The following is a 15,754-nucleotide window of genomic DNA, read 5'->3' on the forward strand; positions in this document are numbered from 1 at the left end:
CTAGACATTTTCAGGTCTAACAACTTGAAGATTGTCCAAGCTCTCCTGACTTGGAAGCTATGTAGTCAAGCAACTAGCTCTGCTGAAGGGACTGGTTTTCCTGGACGGACTTCACTCTCCTGTTCAGAGATTCTGGATACTTCTGAACTAAAACTTCAAAATGTTAGTTCTGTAGCTAAAACTAAAATAATTACCTCAATAGTGTACTCTGCCTGTCATAAACCCAATGGTATAGACACTTTATTCTTTAACACCGCAGACATTCTCTCAGGCACTAAACCATGTCAAATGTTTTCTTAAATCAGATGTATTTAGGTCAACGTTCCACATTAACTCTGATCTTTCAAAAGGGAGAACCAAAATCCATTTGCCTTTATTTTTAAATCATCTAATGCAAAAAAGTAAAACAGCACATATACCTTTAATCACATTTTTAAATGCAAGTCTTTATTTTCTTTCCTTTATAATAGCCTAACTTCTGTCTGCTGCCTCCTTAAAAAGGGCAGCTTCATACAGGCAATTCAGGAAACTGCAACAAAGTTCTTAGCACTGGCAGGCACTAGTAACAAACTGGTGCACGTAAAATTATGCAGAATCCCTTACAATTAAGAGTGGTGCATGTATTTGCAATCTGCCTGGTTTAGTGGTCACCGTTTTAGGAGCTTTACTAATGAACTGTTCTTGCAGAATACCAAATAGCAGACTTCTCCATAATGCCTTTCATTTCACATCCAGTAGCTAGCAGAGGTCAAAGGTAATTCAGTTACTCAAATAATTCCAAACACAGATTACAAATCAGACATCTTGTTGGTTTATGGCCAGTATGAAACACACTGTACTTCGCAATACTCCCTGTTTCAAGATGTCTTGCAACTGACCTTTCCCTCTTTATGTTTATAATGGCTGACAGAACTAAGAGACAAACACTCTCCCTCAGCTAGCTGGCCTTATTTACATTGCCTGGGTATCATCATCCATCTTCTCAATCAGACACAAGAAAGAATTTCCATGGCCCACCAGATAAGATAATTACCATTTAAAACACGCTCGCAATACATATCTTCCAAAAGGAACCACAGGAAAATGCACACTCATCTATCAGTCTAACAGTTAAATTATTCTCAACAAACACCAAGTGAATACGGTCTCCACAGTGCAAGGTGTCTTAGTTGCAGAGGAAAGCATTGATGTTGCTTCATACATTTTCTAAGCATGACTAAATGTTTAGCATTCTCTTTTACACCAGTTGTTAAACAATGAAAATCCTTTGGTGACCATATGCATTTGGCTGCTACCCAAGATAAATGTCAGAGGCCATTTTAATTACTTATAATTGAAGCATTTATCCACGTCATTCAGTGCTTTCTGACATTAAACCAAGTTGCATTAAACCTGGATAAAATCACATTCCACTAAAGATTGTCCCAGATCTATTAAATATTTCATCCATTCACATTAACTTTATATTTACTTAGCTGATCAGCAAACAACTCATGCAACCACAACAAGGCAGAATCTAAGCATCTTTCCTTGACGTTCAATGGCAGAAATTCAGGAATGTGATGAAACATTCCCCATTTGTCTGAATTAATGCACCTCCAACAACACTCACGAAACTAAATGCCAGCCAAAACAAAGCAGTCAATTGGATTGGCACCTCATCCACTGCCTTCATTCTTCAAGCTCAAATTGCAGCATATGTTTTCCATCTCATCATTCTGTTTTTTTTATTTTCTGTCTTTCCATGCCCAGCTTCATAGTTCCTTGAAAGAGAAGTCACAGTTAGACATGGTACTGAAGAAGGCGAATGGTTCACTTGTCCTTATTGGTCAGTGCATTGAGTATAGGATTTGGGAGATCATGTTGTGACTGCACAGGACATTTTTGAAATACTGCATTCAATTCTGGTCTCCCTGCTGTAGGAAAGATGTTGTGAAACTTGAAAGGGTTCAGGAAATATTTGCAAGAACGTGCCAGGGCTGGAGGGTTTGAGCTATAGGGAGAGGCTGAATCGGCTGGGGCTATTTTCTTTGGCTGAGGCGTGACTTTAAAGAGGTTTATAATATCATGTAGGGCATGGATAGGGTGAATCATCATGGTCTTTTCCCTGGGCTGGGGGAACCCTAAACCAGAGGGCAAAGATTTAAGGTGAGAGGTGAAAGATATAAAAAGGACCTAACAGGCAACTTTTTTTATGCAGAGGGCAGTACATGTTTGGAATGAGCTGCCGGAGAAAGTGGTGGAGGCTGGTATAATTACAACATTTAAAATGTATCTCGAGGGGTGTCTAAATGGGAAAGGTTTAGAGGGAAATGGAGCAAGTGCCGGAAAATGGGATTAGATTAATTTAGGATACCTGGTTGACATGGAGGAGTTGGACAGAAGGGTCTGTTTCCGGGATGTACAGCTCTATGGCCACGTGAGGTGTTTGACACAAGCACACACCACACTTACCCCAGTTGGAAAATGAGCCACTTATCATGCCTACCAGGGAGCCATGGATTTGAGCTGGCAGTGAGCTCAGGCCTTTGATTGACCACTTTAGAGTCTTAATTGATGTTGAGTTGAAAAGGCTATTCATGGGTCCAAACCAGAACTTCTGTGCTGAGGTGGGCAAGAAACAGCTGAGTATCTCCGCAGAGTACATAAGGAACACTGTCAGTGAGAGGGAGATTTCACCCGACTGAAACTAAAGGCCAAGCCATTAAGTCTGTGAATTTGGTTGAGAGTGGGAATTGGGTAGAGAGAGGAGGAAGTGGCGATTTAAGTAAGGTTTAGTGAAAGAAGTAAGTTTTCAAGAGGGAGAGGTGAGCGAGAGAGGAGAAAAGATATGGATGCTGAGCCAACCTACAATGAGACGACCACCAGGGTGACATCATTAACATGTGATGTGACTGTAGGAAAAGCACTATGTCATAAAACAAGGATCAGAAAGAAAAAGTATTTTAAGGTGCGAGAAAATAGTGCAACTTTCAAAGGTTTGCTTGATGTTGCACTTCTAGCAATTTTAACTACAGCTCCTTCAAAAATTGATGACCTTTACAAATCAGGTACATCCAAGTATTTGTCAAATGTTGAATAAGTCCCAGTCAAATTGAGAGTGTGCCATCTCTTGATGACCAAAATGAAATAAGCCAAACCAAAGTAAATGTTGCTTAGCTTCCTTTCAGCAAACTGGGTGCTTAGATGGCCGTGCCATGTAAAAATACTTACAAACAGGAAGGAAAAACAAACCTCTGGCCTTCATCCTGAACTTGCAGTATTTCCATTTAGATGTTCCCCCTGTTCAGGGGAGGCTATGGACTAGTGGTCTTATTGCTAAGATATTAATGTATTGATCCAGGTAATATTCTGGGGACCTGAATTCAAATACAGTCATGTCAGATGGTGGAATATGAAACCACTAAAAGAAAATGTGGAATTCAGAGTCAAGTGATGACTATGAAGCCATTGTTGATTGTTGGAAAAATCTATCTTGTTCACTAATGTCCTTTTGGTGAAGTAACTGCTGTCCATATTTGGTCTGGCTCACATGTGACTTCAGACCCACAGCAATGTGCTTGACTTACAACTTCCTGAAATAACTTCACAGAGGCCAGTATTCTGTCACCAAGTCACCCTTTATTTACATGTGGAGAATCTTTGACACTGATCCAGCTTCTTCAGAGCCTCGTCACAGAGTGACCAGGATGTCTGACACTCCTGTGCTTCTCAGTCAGCCAGGGCTCCCTGATTGGAACAGATTAACAACCCCTGTTCAGGGAACTCCTGTCCTGAGGCCTACATGGCTGACCTCGTTGCAATCGCTGCACCCTTCCCCCTCTCAGTCTGATGACACAGGCTAATTGTTTTTTTTTGTAGCTCCTCCCGGGACGTTTCAGCACCGGATCAGATACCTCCAACACATATTTGCACCCGGAGCTTCTCAGAAGAAACACATTCTCATCTTCAGGCAGCAAAGGCATCAAGGCAGTGGCACCCACTGTGTCCATCTCAGATTCCGAGCTAACTTCAACACTTAATGAAGTGGGAGCACCCGTCGGTTCCGGGTCAGTTGGAAAGGCTGTCAGGGATCCAGGCACTTTTTGCTCCCACACCATTTGTGAGTTTGCAGTCTTCATATGGCCCACACGTTCAGGGCCATTGACCTCGTGCTGACCATACCTCTTGCCCACGCAGGGCCATTCCTGTGGTTCCGACAGCAAATTTCATCTCTGAAGTAAACTACCTCTCTCGCTTTGCGGAGTCCTGTGTCTGGCGCTGACGTTCCCTGATGCCATTTCAACTCCAGCCCCAGGTCCAGGAGGATCAGAATTAACCTGATGCGGAGTCCTGTCCCCATATGCTGGAGCTTTCCCTGTAGGTGCGTGAAGGGTGGTCCTTTGATCAAATAGGAACTAGGGCAGTTTGGTATCTAGTGAAACTGTAGGCTGTTTCTTCAAGCCTGCCTTCAAAGTTTGCACTGCACTTTCTGCCAGACCAGATTAACAGCCCCAATCAGGAAACTCACATTCTATGAGGTCCACCTAGTTGATCTTCTTACAAACACTACACTGCCCTCTGGGCAATTAGGGATGGACAATAAATGCTGATTCAGCCAGCAATGCCCACATCCCATGGATGAATTATGAGAAATACATCTTTCAGATTTTAGGAGTGGAATGTTACAGCCATCCACCCCACAAATACCACCCATGGGAGCAGGGTTGTTGGGTTACTGCCAAGGCAGCAGTGCCCATTATCAACACACCTGCCAGGCCTGTCCACATTTGGGAAAATTGAGGCCCTTAATCTCTTCCCCCCGCCCTGATTACTGTTGCCAGTTGCTGGTGGTGTCTAAGCTAGTCAGAGAAGCCAGTAGGTAAAACCAAGCTGTCTTTCTGCAGCCTGAAAGGGACACTCCTGTTTGGGCATCTTATGCCAAAAGTTTTCACAAATGGGTGCTCCAAGCTACTTGGGAACTCGCAAGAAATGAGCCCCATTTTTCGTTCTGGTTTCAATTTCTCATCAGGTATCTGAAGAAACTCCCAACAAAATCTAATCCTGTGCACTCGGCTTATCAATGTGAGTGATAAATTAATAGTCAGAAATGAATCTGCAACAGGTATACAGCATCACTGCACAATGGCTCAGTGGTTAGCACTGCAGCCTCACAGTGCCAGGGATCTGGGCTCAATTCCACTCTCGGGCAGCTGTCTGTGTGGAGTTTGCACATTCTCCCCGTGTCTGCATGGGTTTCCTCCGGGTGCTCCGGTTTCCTCCCACAGTCCAAAGATGTGCAGGTTAGGTGGATTGGCCATGCTAAATTGCCCATAGTGTTCAGGGATGTGTAGATTAGGTGGGTTATAGGGGGATTGGCCAGGTTGGGATGCTCCAAAGGTCGGTGTGGACTTGTTGGGCGAAAGGGTCTGTTTCTATACTGTAGGGATTCTATTATTAAATAAAATGAACCAATGAACACTCCACGTGATTGCAATCCTCAGGATTTTACCTCATTGATTCAAATCAAATGTAGCATGGGGTGCTAGCCTGTTTGTCAAAAAATGCTAACCTTCGAATACTCAGTGCAAAAACAAAAGAATTATTTTTAAAAAAGGTCCTTTTAACGATTAAGCTCTTTTTACTGCAAAACATTACTTTTGCCAAGCAGCTGAGCGACTTGAATATTTTGTCAGCTTTTGGTTCTTCATGAAAGGAGCGTTTTGCTGTCATGATAATTTTGGCGCAAAGCAGCTTCTCTTTATATCAATGCTTTCGTTATAATATGAATGCAGAACAGATCCAGAGACAGGGCTTAATGGCCATAGCCAAGACAGCGCATAGTTAGACCACTGCTCCCTGAATGGAAGGATTGGTTAATTCCAGCAGCAATCACACATGCAGCCAGCACAGCTGTCATGTCTGCAAAAGATTTAATACACAATTTGCAATATGTGTCTAGCCTCTCCTTGCTGCATTTTTCTGGAGAAACATCATTGTTATTTTGAAAATTTGCTGCGCTTTCGCTTGTATGATTGGCTTCCTCTAGCATGTAGCGACACTTTGTACACACAATCTGGGGGCAATTTGCTCTAGTGTGTTGTTTTCATGAAGTCTGTTTGCTGAAAAAATAGACCTTTTTTTGCTATAAAATAAGACTATTTGCTGGAAGACCCACCAGCTTCAGCTTACTGGCTCACACAGTGAATTCCACAGTTTTCTACACTTCGTAACAGGAATTCGGACTCTCCTGGCCCTCAGAGGCAGCTCAGACGTTGGCACTCAGTTTTACACCCTGAAGACTTGTTGCTGATGCAAAGATGAAATCCGTTGAGCGGCAACTTAGACTCACAGAGCCATTCAGATGCTTTGAGGGTGCAAATTAATATCATTGCCATCACTGATACATGTTTGAGAGAGGGGCAGGATTGGCACCTCAATATTTCAGAAAACAGACCGTTCGGCCAAGACAGGGAAGGAGGTAAAGCAGGAAGCAGTGTAGTAATTTTGATCTGGAATGTATTACAGAAGTAAAGAGGGGTGGCATCTAAGAAGATTTCTCCAATGAAGTCATACGAGTAGAACTTAAAAACGAAAAAGGAGCAATTACATTGCTGGGAGCGTACTATAGGCCCCAAAACTGTCCAAGAGAAATAGAGGAACAGATGTGTAGGCAAATGTCAGAGAAGTGTAAAAGTAATACAGTAGTGATAGTAGGGGATTTCAACTTCTCCAACATGATCATAGTGTGAAAGGTTTAGAAGGCGCAGTATTCATAAAACACATCCAAGAGAGGTTTCAACTCTTTGTATAGATGGTTCTATAAAAAAGGAGTGGTCTTAGACTTTATTTTAAATAATGAAGTTGGGTGAATGGCTGAATTATCAGTGGGAGCATTTTGCAGACAGAAATCGTTATTCCACAGATTCAGATGGTTATGGAAAAGGGTAAGGAGAGGCCTGTAACCAAAGTTCTCAACTGGGAGATGGCCGGTTTTAACAAGATCAGATGTGGCTTGGCTGAAGGGGAATGGAAGGATACTTTCAGGTAAATCTGTTTCAGAAGAGTGGGATGCATTCAAGAAGGAAACAGGGAGAAGATGAGGCCAGCATGTTCCAAGGAAGAATAAAACTGGGATCATCTAATCCTGCGAATAGCAGATATTGAGGGATATACAGCATTAAGAGAAAAACACTGGCTTACAGCAGACACTGAGGGCTCAAAATAGGATACGTCCTAGAAACATGCATAATGTGCAAGAGAGAACTTAGAAAGCAGATCAGGAGAGCTAAAAGGGGACATGAAAGGATAGTGGCAGGAAAAAAATAAAGGGAAACCCCAAATTGTTTTACAGGATACATTGTGGGTACGAAGTTAACAAAGGGAACAGTAGGACCCTTTGAGGACCACAGCAATAATTTGCGCTTGGAGCCAGAGGAATAGGTAGAGTTATAAAGTAATACTTTTGGTCAGTGTTCACTTGTGGGAAGGACAACATGGGTATAGTAATCAGGGAGAAGGTCAATTTACAATCCTCTCTAGCCACATGATAGGGACCACAGAGGTACAGGGCAGCCAATGTGGTACTGTACTTGAATTTTTTTTCAGACTCTATCAAAGATCAATGTCAAGACCAATCTTTCAAGAAGGGAGAAAGGGGTAAACCAGGGAATTACGGGGTTGGTCAGTCAGGTGAGGGAGCAATTGGAAGAAATTGTGCAGGACATTTGAAAAGACAGGGATTAATCAAGAACATGGTTTTGTTAAGGGAGTTCATATCTAACCAACTTGACTGAATGTTTCTGAGGGGTGATCGGGTGTGTGTTGAGGGCCATGTAATCTGCTTAGGCGTCAGCAAGGTTTTTCATAAGGTGCCACATGGGAGACAAGTAGCAAAAGTAAGAGCCCATGGGATCCAAGGAAATTTGACAAACTGAATCCACAATTGGCTGAGTGACTGGAAGCAGAGGGTAAAAACCAAAAGAACTGCAGAGGCTGTAAATCAGGAACAAAAACAAAGTTGCTGGAAAAACTCAGCAGGTCTGGCAGCATCTGTGGAGGAGGAAACAGAGTTAACGTTTTAGGTCTGGTGACCCTTCCTCAGAACAATGAGGAAGCAGAGGGTGATGGTTGAGGGGTGTTTTCCTGAATGTAAGTCTGGGTCCAGTGGGATCCCACAGGGGTCAGTGTTGTGGCCCTTGCTGTTTGTGGTTTGTATAAATGATTTAGATTTGAATGTAGGAGGGTTTATCAGTAAGTTTGCAAATGATACGAAAATTGGTGGGGTGGTAAAAACTGAGCAGGATAGCCTTAGATTACAGGAGGATATAGATGGGCTGATAAGTGGCAAATGGAGGTCAATCTGGATAAATATGAGATGATGCACTTGGGCAGGACAAGCAAAGCAAGGGAATAAATAATGGGGGGTAGGACCCTGGGAAGCACTGAGGATTAGAGCGACCTTGGTGTGCATGTTCACCGGTCCTTAAAGTATCAGGACAGGTGCATAAAGTGATTAAGAAGGCTTACATGATACTTGCCTTTGTTATCCAAGGCATAGAGTTTGAAGACAGAGTAGTTATGCTGGAACTAAACAAAATGTTTGTTAGGCCAACAGATAAAGTTTTGTTTGCAGTTCTGGAAACCTCATTATCACAATGGGACGTGATTGCACTGGAGAGGGTTTTAGATTAGATTAGATTCCCTAAAGTGTGGAAACAGGCCCTTGGGCCCAACAAGTCCACACCGGCCCTTGAAGTATCCCACCCAGACCCATCCCCCTATAACCCACTTACCCCTGAGCACTATGGGCAATTTAGCACGGTCAATCCACCTAGCCTGCACATCTTTGGACTGTGGGAGGAAACCGGAGCACCCGGAGGAAACCCACGCAGACATGGGGAGAAAGTGCAAACTCCACACAGACAGTCGCCCAAGGCTGGAATTGAACCCGGGTCCCTGGCGCTGTGAGACTGCAGTGCTAATCACTGAGCAACCGTGCCGCCAGTTTTCAGGACTGAAAACAACAAATGCTGGAAATCACAGTGGGTCAGACAGTATCCATGGACTGGGAGCAAGCCAACGTTTCAAGTCTAAACAAATAGCCTGATAAATAGCTCTGATAAATAGTCATCTCGACTTGAAATGCTAGCTTGCTCCCTCTCCACGGATGCCGTCTGACCTGCTGTGGTCTCCAGCATTTGTCGTTTTCAGTACAGGTTCCAGCATCTGCAGTAATTTGCTCTTACATCAAGATTCACCAGGATGTCATCTGGGCTGGACAGCTTCAGTCGTGAAGAGATATTGGGCAGGCTAGGGTTGTTTTCCTCACAGCAGAGGAGATTGAGAGGGAACTTGATTCAGATGTATAAAATTATGGATGTAGAGAAAGGGAAGACAGGAAGAACTTTTCCCTTGCTGGAGGAATACATGACCAGGGAGCATAGATTTAAGCTAAGAGGCAGAAGGTTTAGAGGAGATGTGAGGAAAATGTTTTTCACTCAGAAGGTGGTGGGAATCTGGAACTCACTGCCTGTAAGGGTAGTAGAGGAAGAATTCGTCATAACATTTAATAAGTACTTAAATGTACATTTGTGTTACCAAGGTAAACAAGGCTATGGGCATGTGTTGGAAATAGAGTTAGAATATTGAGGTGATTGTTTCTCATTGGCACGGATTTGATGGGACAAAGTACCTTTTTACTGTGTTGGAGACCTCTATGAATCTGTTCCAAAGCAAAATTTGATACAGAGACACTTTTATAAGGTGCTGGAGCCAGTGCCAAAAGTAATTCAACGAGTCCACGAGTGATAAGTCAGGGGGACTGAGATAAAAGCAGAAGATTTTGGAAGAGCTTGATTTTGATTAAGGTGGAAGATGGCAGATTAGACAGTAGAGCATAATAAGCATTAAACTTAGAGGCAGTAAAGACAAGGCTCAAGTTTTAAGAAAATAAGCTAAGACAAGCGAGGAGGAATTCTGGCTTCTGAAGAAGAATCATATTCAACCTAAAATATTAACTCTGTTTCTCTCTCCAGAAATGCTGCCAGACCTGCTGATCATCACTTTCCTCAGTTCAAACTGAACATAATGATGTACTTCAACATCCCATTTTTAAATCAACCAAGCTTCTGTGTTCTTGCTCAATCATTTCGCACAGGCTAACAGCCAGCTGACAAGATTGCTCACTGTCACTGTCTCAATTCACTTCTTGACTGGAGACTGTGAACACGTACAGAGTGAATTTGTAATAAATGTTGCATTTTTGCTGGTATCCAATCAGCAACTGTTGCAGGCAAAACCTTGCTAACTACTCTGACGACAAGAGAGAAATGGCACAGCCTGCAGAGCCTCTAAGATTAGCAAATTGTGACCAGCCACCTCCATTTCCTCTCTGAAACATTTTTCTGTTGGCTGTAGGAACAGGAAGAGGCCATTCAGCCCCTTCAGCCTGTTCTACCCTTCAAGAAGATCATGGCTCATAGAATCCCTACAGTGTTGAAGCAGGCCATTCGGCCCATCAACTCCACACTGACCCTCTGAAGAGCATCCCACCCTATCTCCCCATCCTATATTTCCAAGTGGCTAATCCACCCAGCCTGCACATCCCTGTACATTATGGGGAATTCAGCATGGTCAATCCACCTAACCTGCACATCTTTGGACTGTGGGAGGAAACAGGGGCACCGAACATAACTCACACAGACACAGGGAGAAAATGCAAACTCCACACAGGCAGTTGCCCAGGGCAGGAATCAAACCCAGAATCCTGGCACTGTGAGGCTGCAGTGATAACCACTGAAACACTGCACCACCCCTGATCTGTGATTCAACTCTATAATGCCTGCCTTCAGCCCACAGCCCTTTGTAGCTCTACGTAATTAAAAAAATTGTCTGTCTCAGATTTATCATTACAACTGAGTCAAGTATCAACTACCATTTGTGGAAGACAATTCCAAGCCTCTATGCTCAGAGTGTAGAAGTGCTTCCTAACATCTCTCCTGGACAATCTGGCCCTAATTTCCAGACTATGCCCCCTAGTTCTAGAATCTAGAAATGTACAACGGGCGTGAACAATTTAGCTCAAACCTATTCCATCATTCAAGAGATTATAAATAAAAACTATAACCAGAATTTGACAGCAAGTGACTGCCTCAACTCAATTACACAATAATTAGCAGCCTGCATGGCTGCACTACAGAATTGAGAAAACATAGGAGGTTTGAATGGCGGGGTCATCAAACGGAGATCTGCGACCAAGCAGCTAATTCTCAGCTGCCCAGCGCTCCACAATTAAACAACTCTCAACCATGCTTCATCAGGACTGATTGTGGATTGAGATGTTATGAAGTTAGAGATTCAAATTAGACATTTCCAATGCACATAAAATGAGGGAAGGGAATACAGTTAAATAACTACTGTTCCCGTAAATACTCTTGGAATCCTGCACATCTTTCACCTGCTTTATGGCCCCTTGCTATCTTACCTGCATAAGTATGTTTGGTATTCAACCATAAGCATGTCTGCTTCCTCTGACCTACATCCTGGGGTAATATATTTTTGTGACAAGGATGCTCACATCTTCACAGGCTCTGTGCTAAGACAGATGATGATGAGACTGCCTGGAGAGCGCAACTATTTTCATGCTGTGACTCAGCCCATCTCCTGAGAAGGTCCTCAGTTAAGTGAAAAACCACAAACAAATGTTAAGCCAGTAAAAATACATAGATATATTCTTTCATGGTAGTAGTATAAATCTTCCAAGAATAGTTATTTCAGTTTTTTTTTGGTTTACCTTGTATGCATTTCAGAAAAATTGAGTTGAGGTAAAATAAATCAACACTTTGAGTCTAATCCAGTTTGTTTCTTTTTTTAACTTTCCCATATTTTCCCTTTTTCTTCCCCTGCTGTATATGTTAAACTTGCCAGCCGAGAGAGGTTTCAATGGTAAGAAGCCCCCCCCAGGTTGTCTTGAATTTCCACACACTCACCAGCGAGGGCAGCAATAGGTCAGCCAAGTAAACAAATGCTGCTCCAAGTGTGAAGCCCGCTCCCACTGGAAGGAAGGAAAACGTTCCATAGGTCCCAGAGGACTCTGCCATCTCAATCGCTGGTGCTAGCAGGGACCAGTAAGAAGCAGCTAGCATAACCTGGTGTACAACAGAAACAAAATCAACACAGGCTGTTACAACTGAGCTCAACAAGCAATACAAAACGGTGCAGCCTAGCAAAGAATTGAACAATAAAAAAAACTGCACTGCACTGATCAATCAGAATGCTAATTTTCTTGTTGTTTCACACTTTCAAATGAGACATCTATTGCTTTACACGCTAGTCATGTATATCCAAATATATTGTTATACATCTTTCATCAAGATACAGGAGGAATCATGTCCAAATAGTGAGCCGCTGAACACGCAAAGCACGTTACTGGTTCCACAATAAAGGGACCCTGGACAATTTGTGTAAGCAGGATAAACTCAGAGCTGAATATTTTACTCCAATTCACTCGGTGACCATTCTCTATGGGCATAGCAATCCGCATTAGACTAAACACAAGCTGTTGAAAGTTACAAAATCCAAGGTACGAAATGAAATCACAAGCCAAACAAGAATTCATCAGTTATTTGAAACCCAGGCAGCTATCCTTCAAACATATTTCAGTCCGTGATATTTTGCAAATATACAACTAAATTCTATTTGACCACTTGGGTTTGCAGGGAGTGGGCAGAACAGTGGCAATCATTAATATCTCATAACTGTGGCAACGTTCGAAATAGGCGCAAAAGGAGGCTTTTCTGCCCATCAACACATTCCATCATGCAACAAGATCAAGGCTGATATGTTTATGTTCTGAATTCCAAATTCCCATCTACCCTTGATTAACCTTTGACTTCCCTGCCAAACAACACGCTTGTCTATTGGTGTCTTATAAATGTTCAAAACCCTCACTTCCACCACCTCTTGAGGCAGAGAGTTTCAAAGTCGCACGACCCTGTCTGTTCTCATTTCTGTTCTAAAGGGGCCATGCCTAATTTTAAATAGCATGCTAATATAATAAAATGTGAGGCTGGATGAACACAGCAGGCCAAGCAGCATCTCAGGAGCACAAAAGCTGACGTTTCGGGCCTAGACCCTTCATCAGAGAGCATGCCCCTACTTTTGGATGGATCCACAATTGGAACCATCTTTTCCACATTATCTTGTTGAAAGTGTTCAGAATCTTGCACAATTCAAACAAGTCCCCCTCACTGTTCTAAACTCGCGTGGAAACAAGCCTAGCTTGTCGAATCTTTCCTCTTAAGACAACCCACTCATTCCAGGTATCAATCTTGGAAAACTCCTCTTGAACACTTCTGACAAAATAAATATTCTTCCTTAAATAAGGCCACCAAAACTGCACACAGGCTTCGAGAAGTGGTCTCACCAAAGCCGTGTATAACTATAGGCCTAGTTCCAGGAGGGCGTTGCTGGGTTGCTCTGGGGGTCGATGCAGATGCATAGTCGAAGAGTTGCACAGCATGGAAACAGGCCCTTCAGTCTAACCTGTCCATGACTCGATGGACAGAATGGCCTCTTTCTGCACTGGAGGGATTCTATCATTCTATAATTCTTTATTTCTCTGTAAATTTCTTCTGCCTTCTTCACAACATTCTTTCCTACCTTTCTACCCATGTTACCACTCAGACAAAGATTCATTTATGCATATGCTTCGTTTTCTGACAGCCAACCAATCTTCTACCCACGCTAATACCATTCGCCCCTCCCCCATACCAGCTCCAATACTGTGCAATAGCCTTTGATTGGAGACTTCATCAAATACCATCTGGAAGTCCAAGTACAAGATGCCCACCAGCTTTCCATACACTACAGCATGTGACTCCTTCTAAGAGGTCTCATAAATCAGTTAAACAAGAGCTTCCCCTTAAAAAGTCATGCTGACTCTGCCTGGTTATCTTACGCTTTCCCAGGTGTGCAGCAAAGTCTCTTTAATGATCAATTCCAGTATCTTCCCTATGACAGAGGTCAAGCTAACTAGCCAACAGTTTCCTGTTTTCTACCTCTCTCCCTTCTTGAATCGAGGAGTTAGGTTTTCTACTTTTCAAATTAATGGAACCTTCCTTGATCAAGGGAATTTTGGAAAATTACCACACAATATAACTTTTACCACATTAGCACTGTCTTTTAAAACTTTAGGATAAAGTCAGTCTGGACCCAAGATTTATCACCTGCCACTCCATCAGTTCACTCAGTGCCATTTCTCTCATGATTATAATTTCACAAAGCTCCCCGCTCCTTCCCATCTCCTGATTTACGACTACTACTAGAATGGTTCATGTTTCCTCGGCAGTGAAGACAGAAGCAAAGTAGTTGTTCAATTCATCTGCAATTTCCTTATTATCTACTGTATAGAAAATTAGAATCTCACACTGAGAAACAAATTTCTGGTTTTAAAGTTCGAACAGAGAGTTTATAATCTTGCTATTGGGCTGCAATTAAATCATTCCCATGTATTTACATCTCATTACTAGCTCAACGTGCTTCATTTCTATGCAGCTTCCAAATCCCCTCTCTTTTCCCAAGAAACTAAACGGTGTCAATTCCGAACATGACAGGGAGAGCGGGTATCTGGCAGCAGCTTGCCACTCACTTCTCTGAGTCCTCATCCAAATACAAGTCCCACCAACACATCCCTGTCCACTGTATGGCTGCCATCCTCCTCCACCTTTTGTTCACACTTCAAACCACCAGCCTCACCTCTTCATATCACGTCTGCTCACAAACCAACTCTCACACCACCTCGCCCTTCAACACTTCCCTATGGAGCTTTGCGACATCTCTTCTTGCATGTTTGTGCCAAGCCCCTGGCAGTGCAGGGACATATACACATGTAATGCATCAACACAGGATGCATCTTACGGCTCTTAGCTTCATTTCTTAGCGCTCACTCACCTTGCATGTAGTCGGAGACTCTGGCTTCCATTACTTTTTATCACACGGGTCCTTCGTTGCTAAGTTACAGGCTACCAGCTTGTTTGGACTGCATTGTTTCTTAGTGCAGCTTCTATGGCTGGAAGCACTGAGCAGTCACGAGGGTGAACATGTTGCTGTACAGCACCATGCTATGCCAAAGTCACACCTGTATCAGCAATCAATGTGGTAAAGACACAGCATGTGCTTCAATCAAACAGCCATGTCCGAAAATCAAAGAGAACCAGTCCTGGCTGGACTCAGCAATGCACCTGATATGGATATTGCTGTGGCCTTGGCGCTGATGTGAAGACAGCGTAGAAGGAAACAGCAATCATAACATTAACCAGCAAGTCCAGCTGCCACCTAGCATCTACGGGAAGAAGCATACAAGGCAAAGATCCAGCTTGTCGGTGGAGGGGAATGGTGAGACACTGGATTCACAGTATTTTCTCCAGCTCTCAGAAACAGGCACAGATTAAAGATCACCCAAGCCATTATCAACAAACCATGTCAGGTGCTGGAGCAGGACTGTGTAAGGTTGGCCACTAGGTTTACAACTGCCCTGAATGTTTGTATCAGTGGCTCATTTCAAGGTGCAATGGGGACAGAATTGGCAACTCCCAATCCTCGACCCCCAAGTGCAACGGGGGTGTCACTGATACCATTTTTGCCAGGTCACACCCATTTATAAGCCCCTTCCAGGATGATGAGGGTCAAGCAGCATGGCTAGTGGGATTCTCCACCATCGCTGGGTTTCCCCTGATCCAGGCTATATCTATACTGCTTTGAGAGGGCCTTATCA

At 43.2% G+C, this 15,754-nt stretch overlaps 1 protein-coding gene across 2 annotated transcripts in view; it reads right to left on the reverse strand.

Moving 5' to 3' along the window:
* The window catches only part of LOC125463672 (zinc transporter ZIP11-like), a 695,024-nt gene that overhangs the window by 641,222 nt on the left and 38,048 nt on the right, over positions 1-15,754 (reverse strand). For both annotated transcript variants that reach the window (XM_048555242.2, XM_048555241.2), the window contains exon 3: positions 11,970-12,128. In XM_048555242.2, the coding sequence (XP_048411199.1) occupies positions 11,970-12,128 (159 nt within the window). The remainder of the gene's footprint in view (positions 1-11,969; positions 12,129-15,754) is intronic.

This window comes from Stegostoma tigrinum, chromosome 22, assembly GCF_030684315.1.
Source record: "Stegostoma tigrinum isolate sSteTig4 chromosome 22, sSteTig4.hap1, whole genome shotgun sequence".
Taxonomy (NCBI): domain Eukaryota; kingdom Metazoa; phylum Chordata; class Chondrichthyes; order Orectolobiformes; family Stegostomatidae; genus Stegostoma; species Stegostoma tigrinum.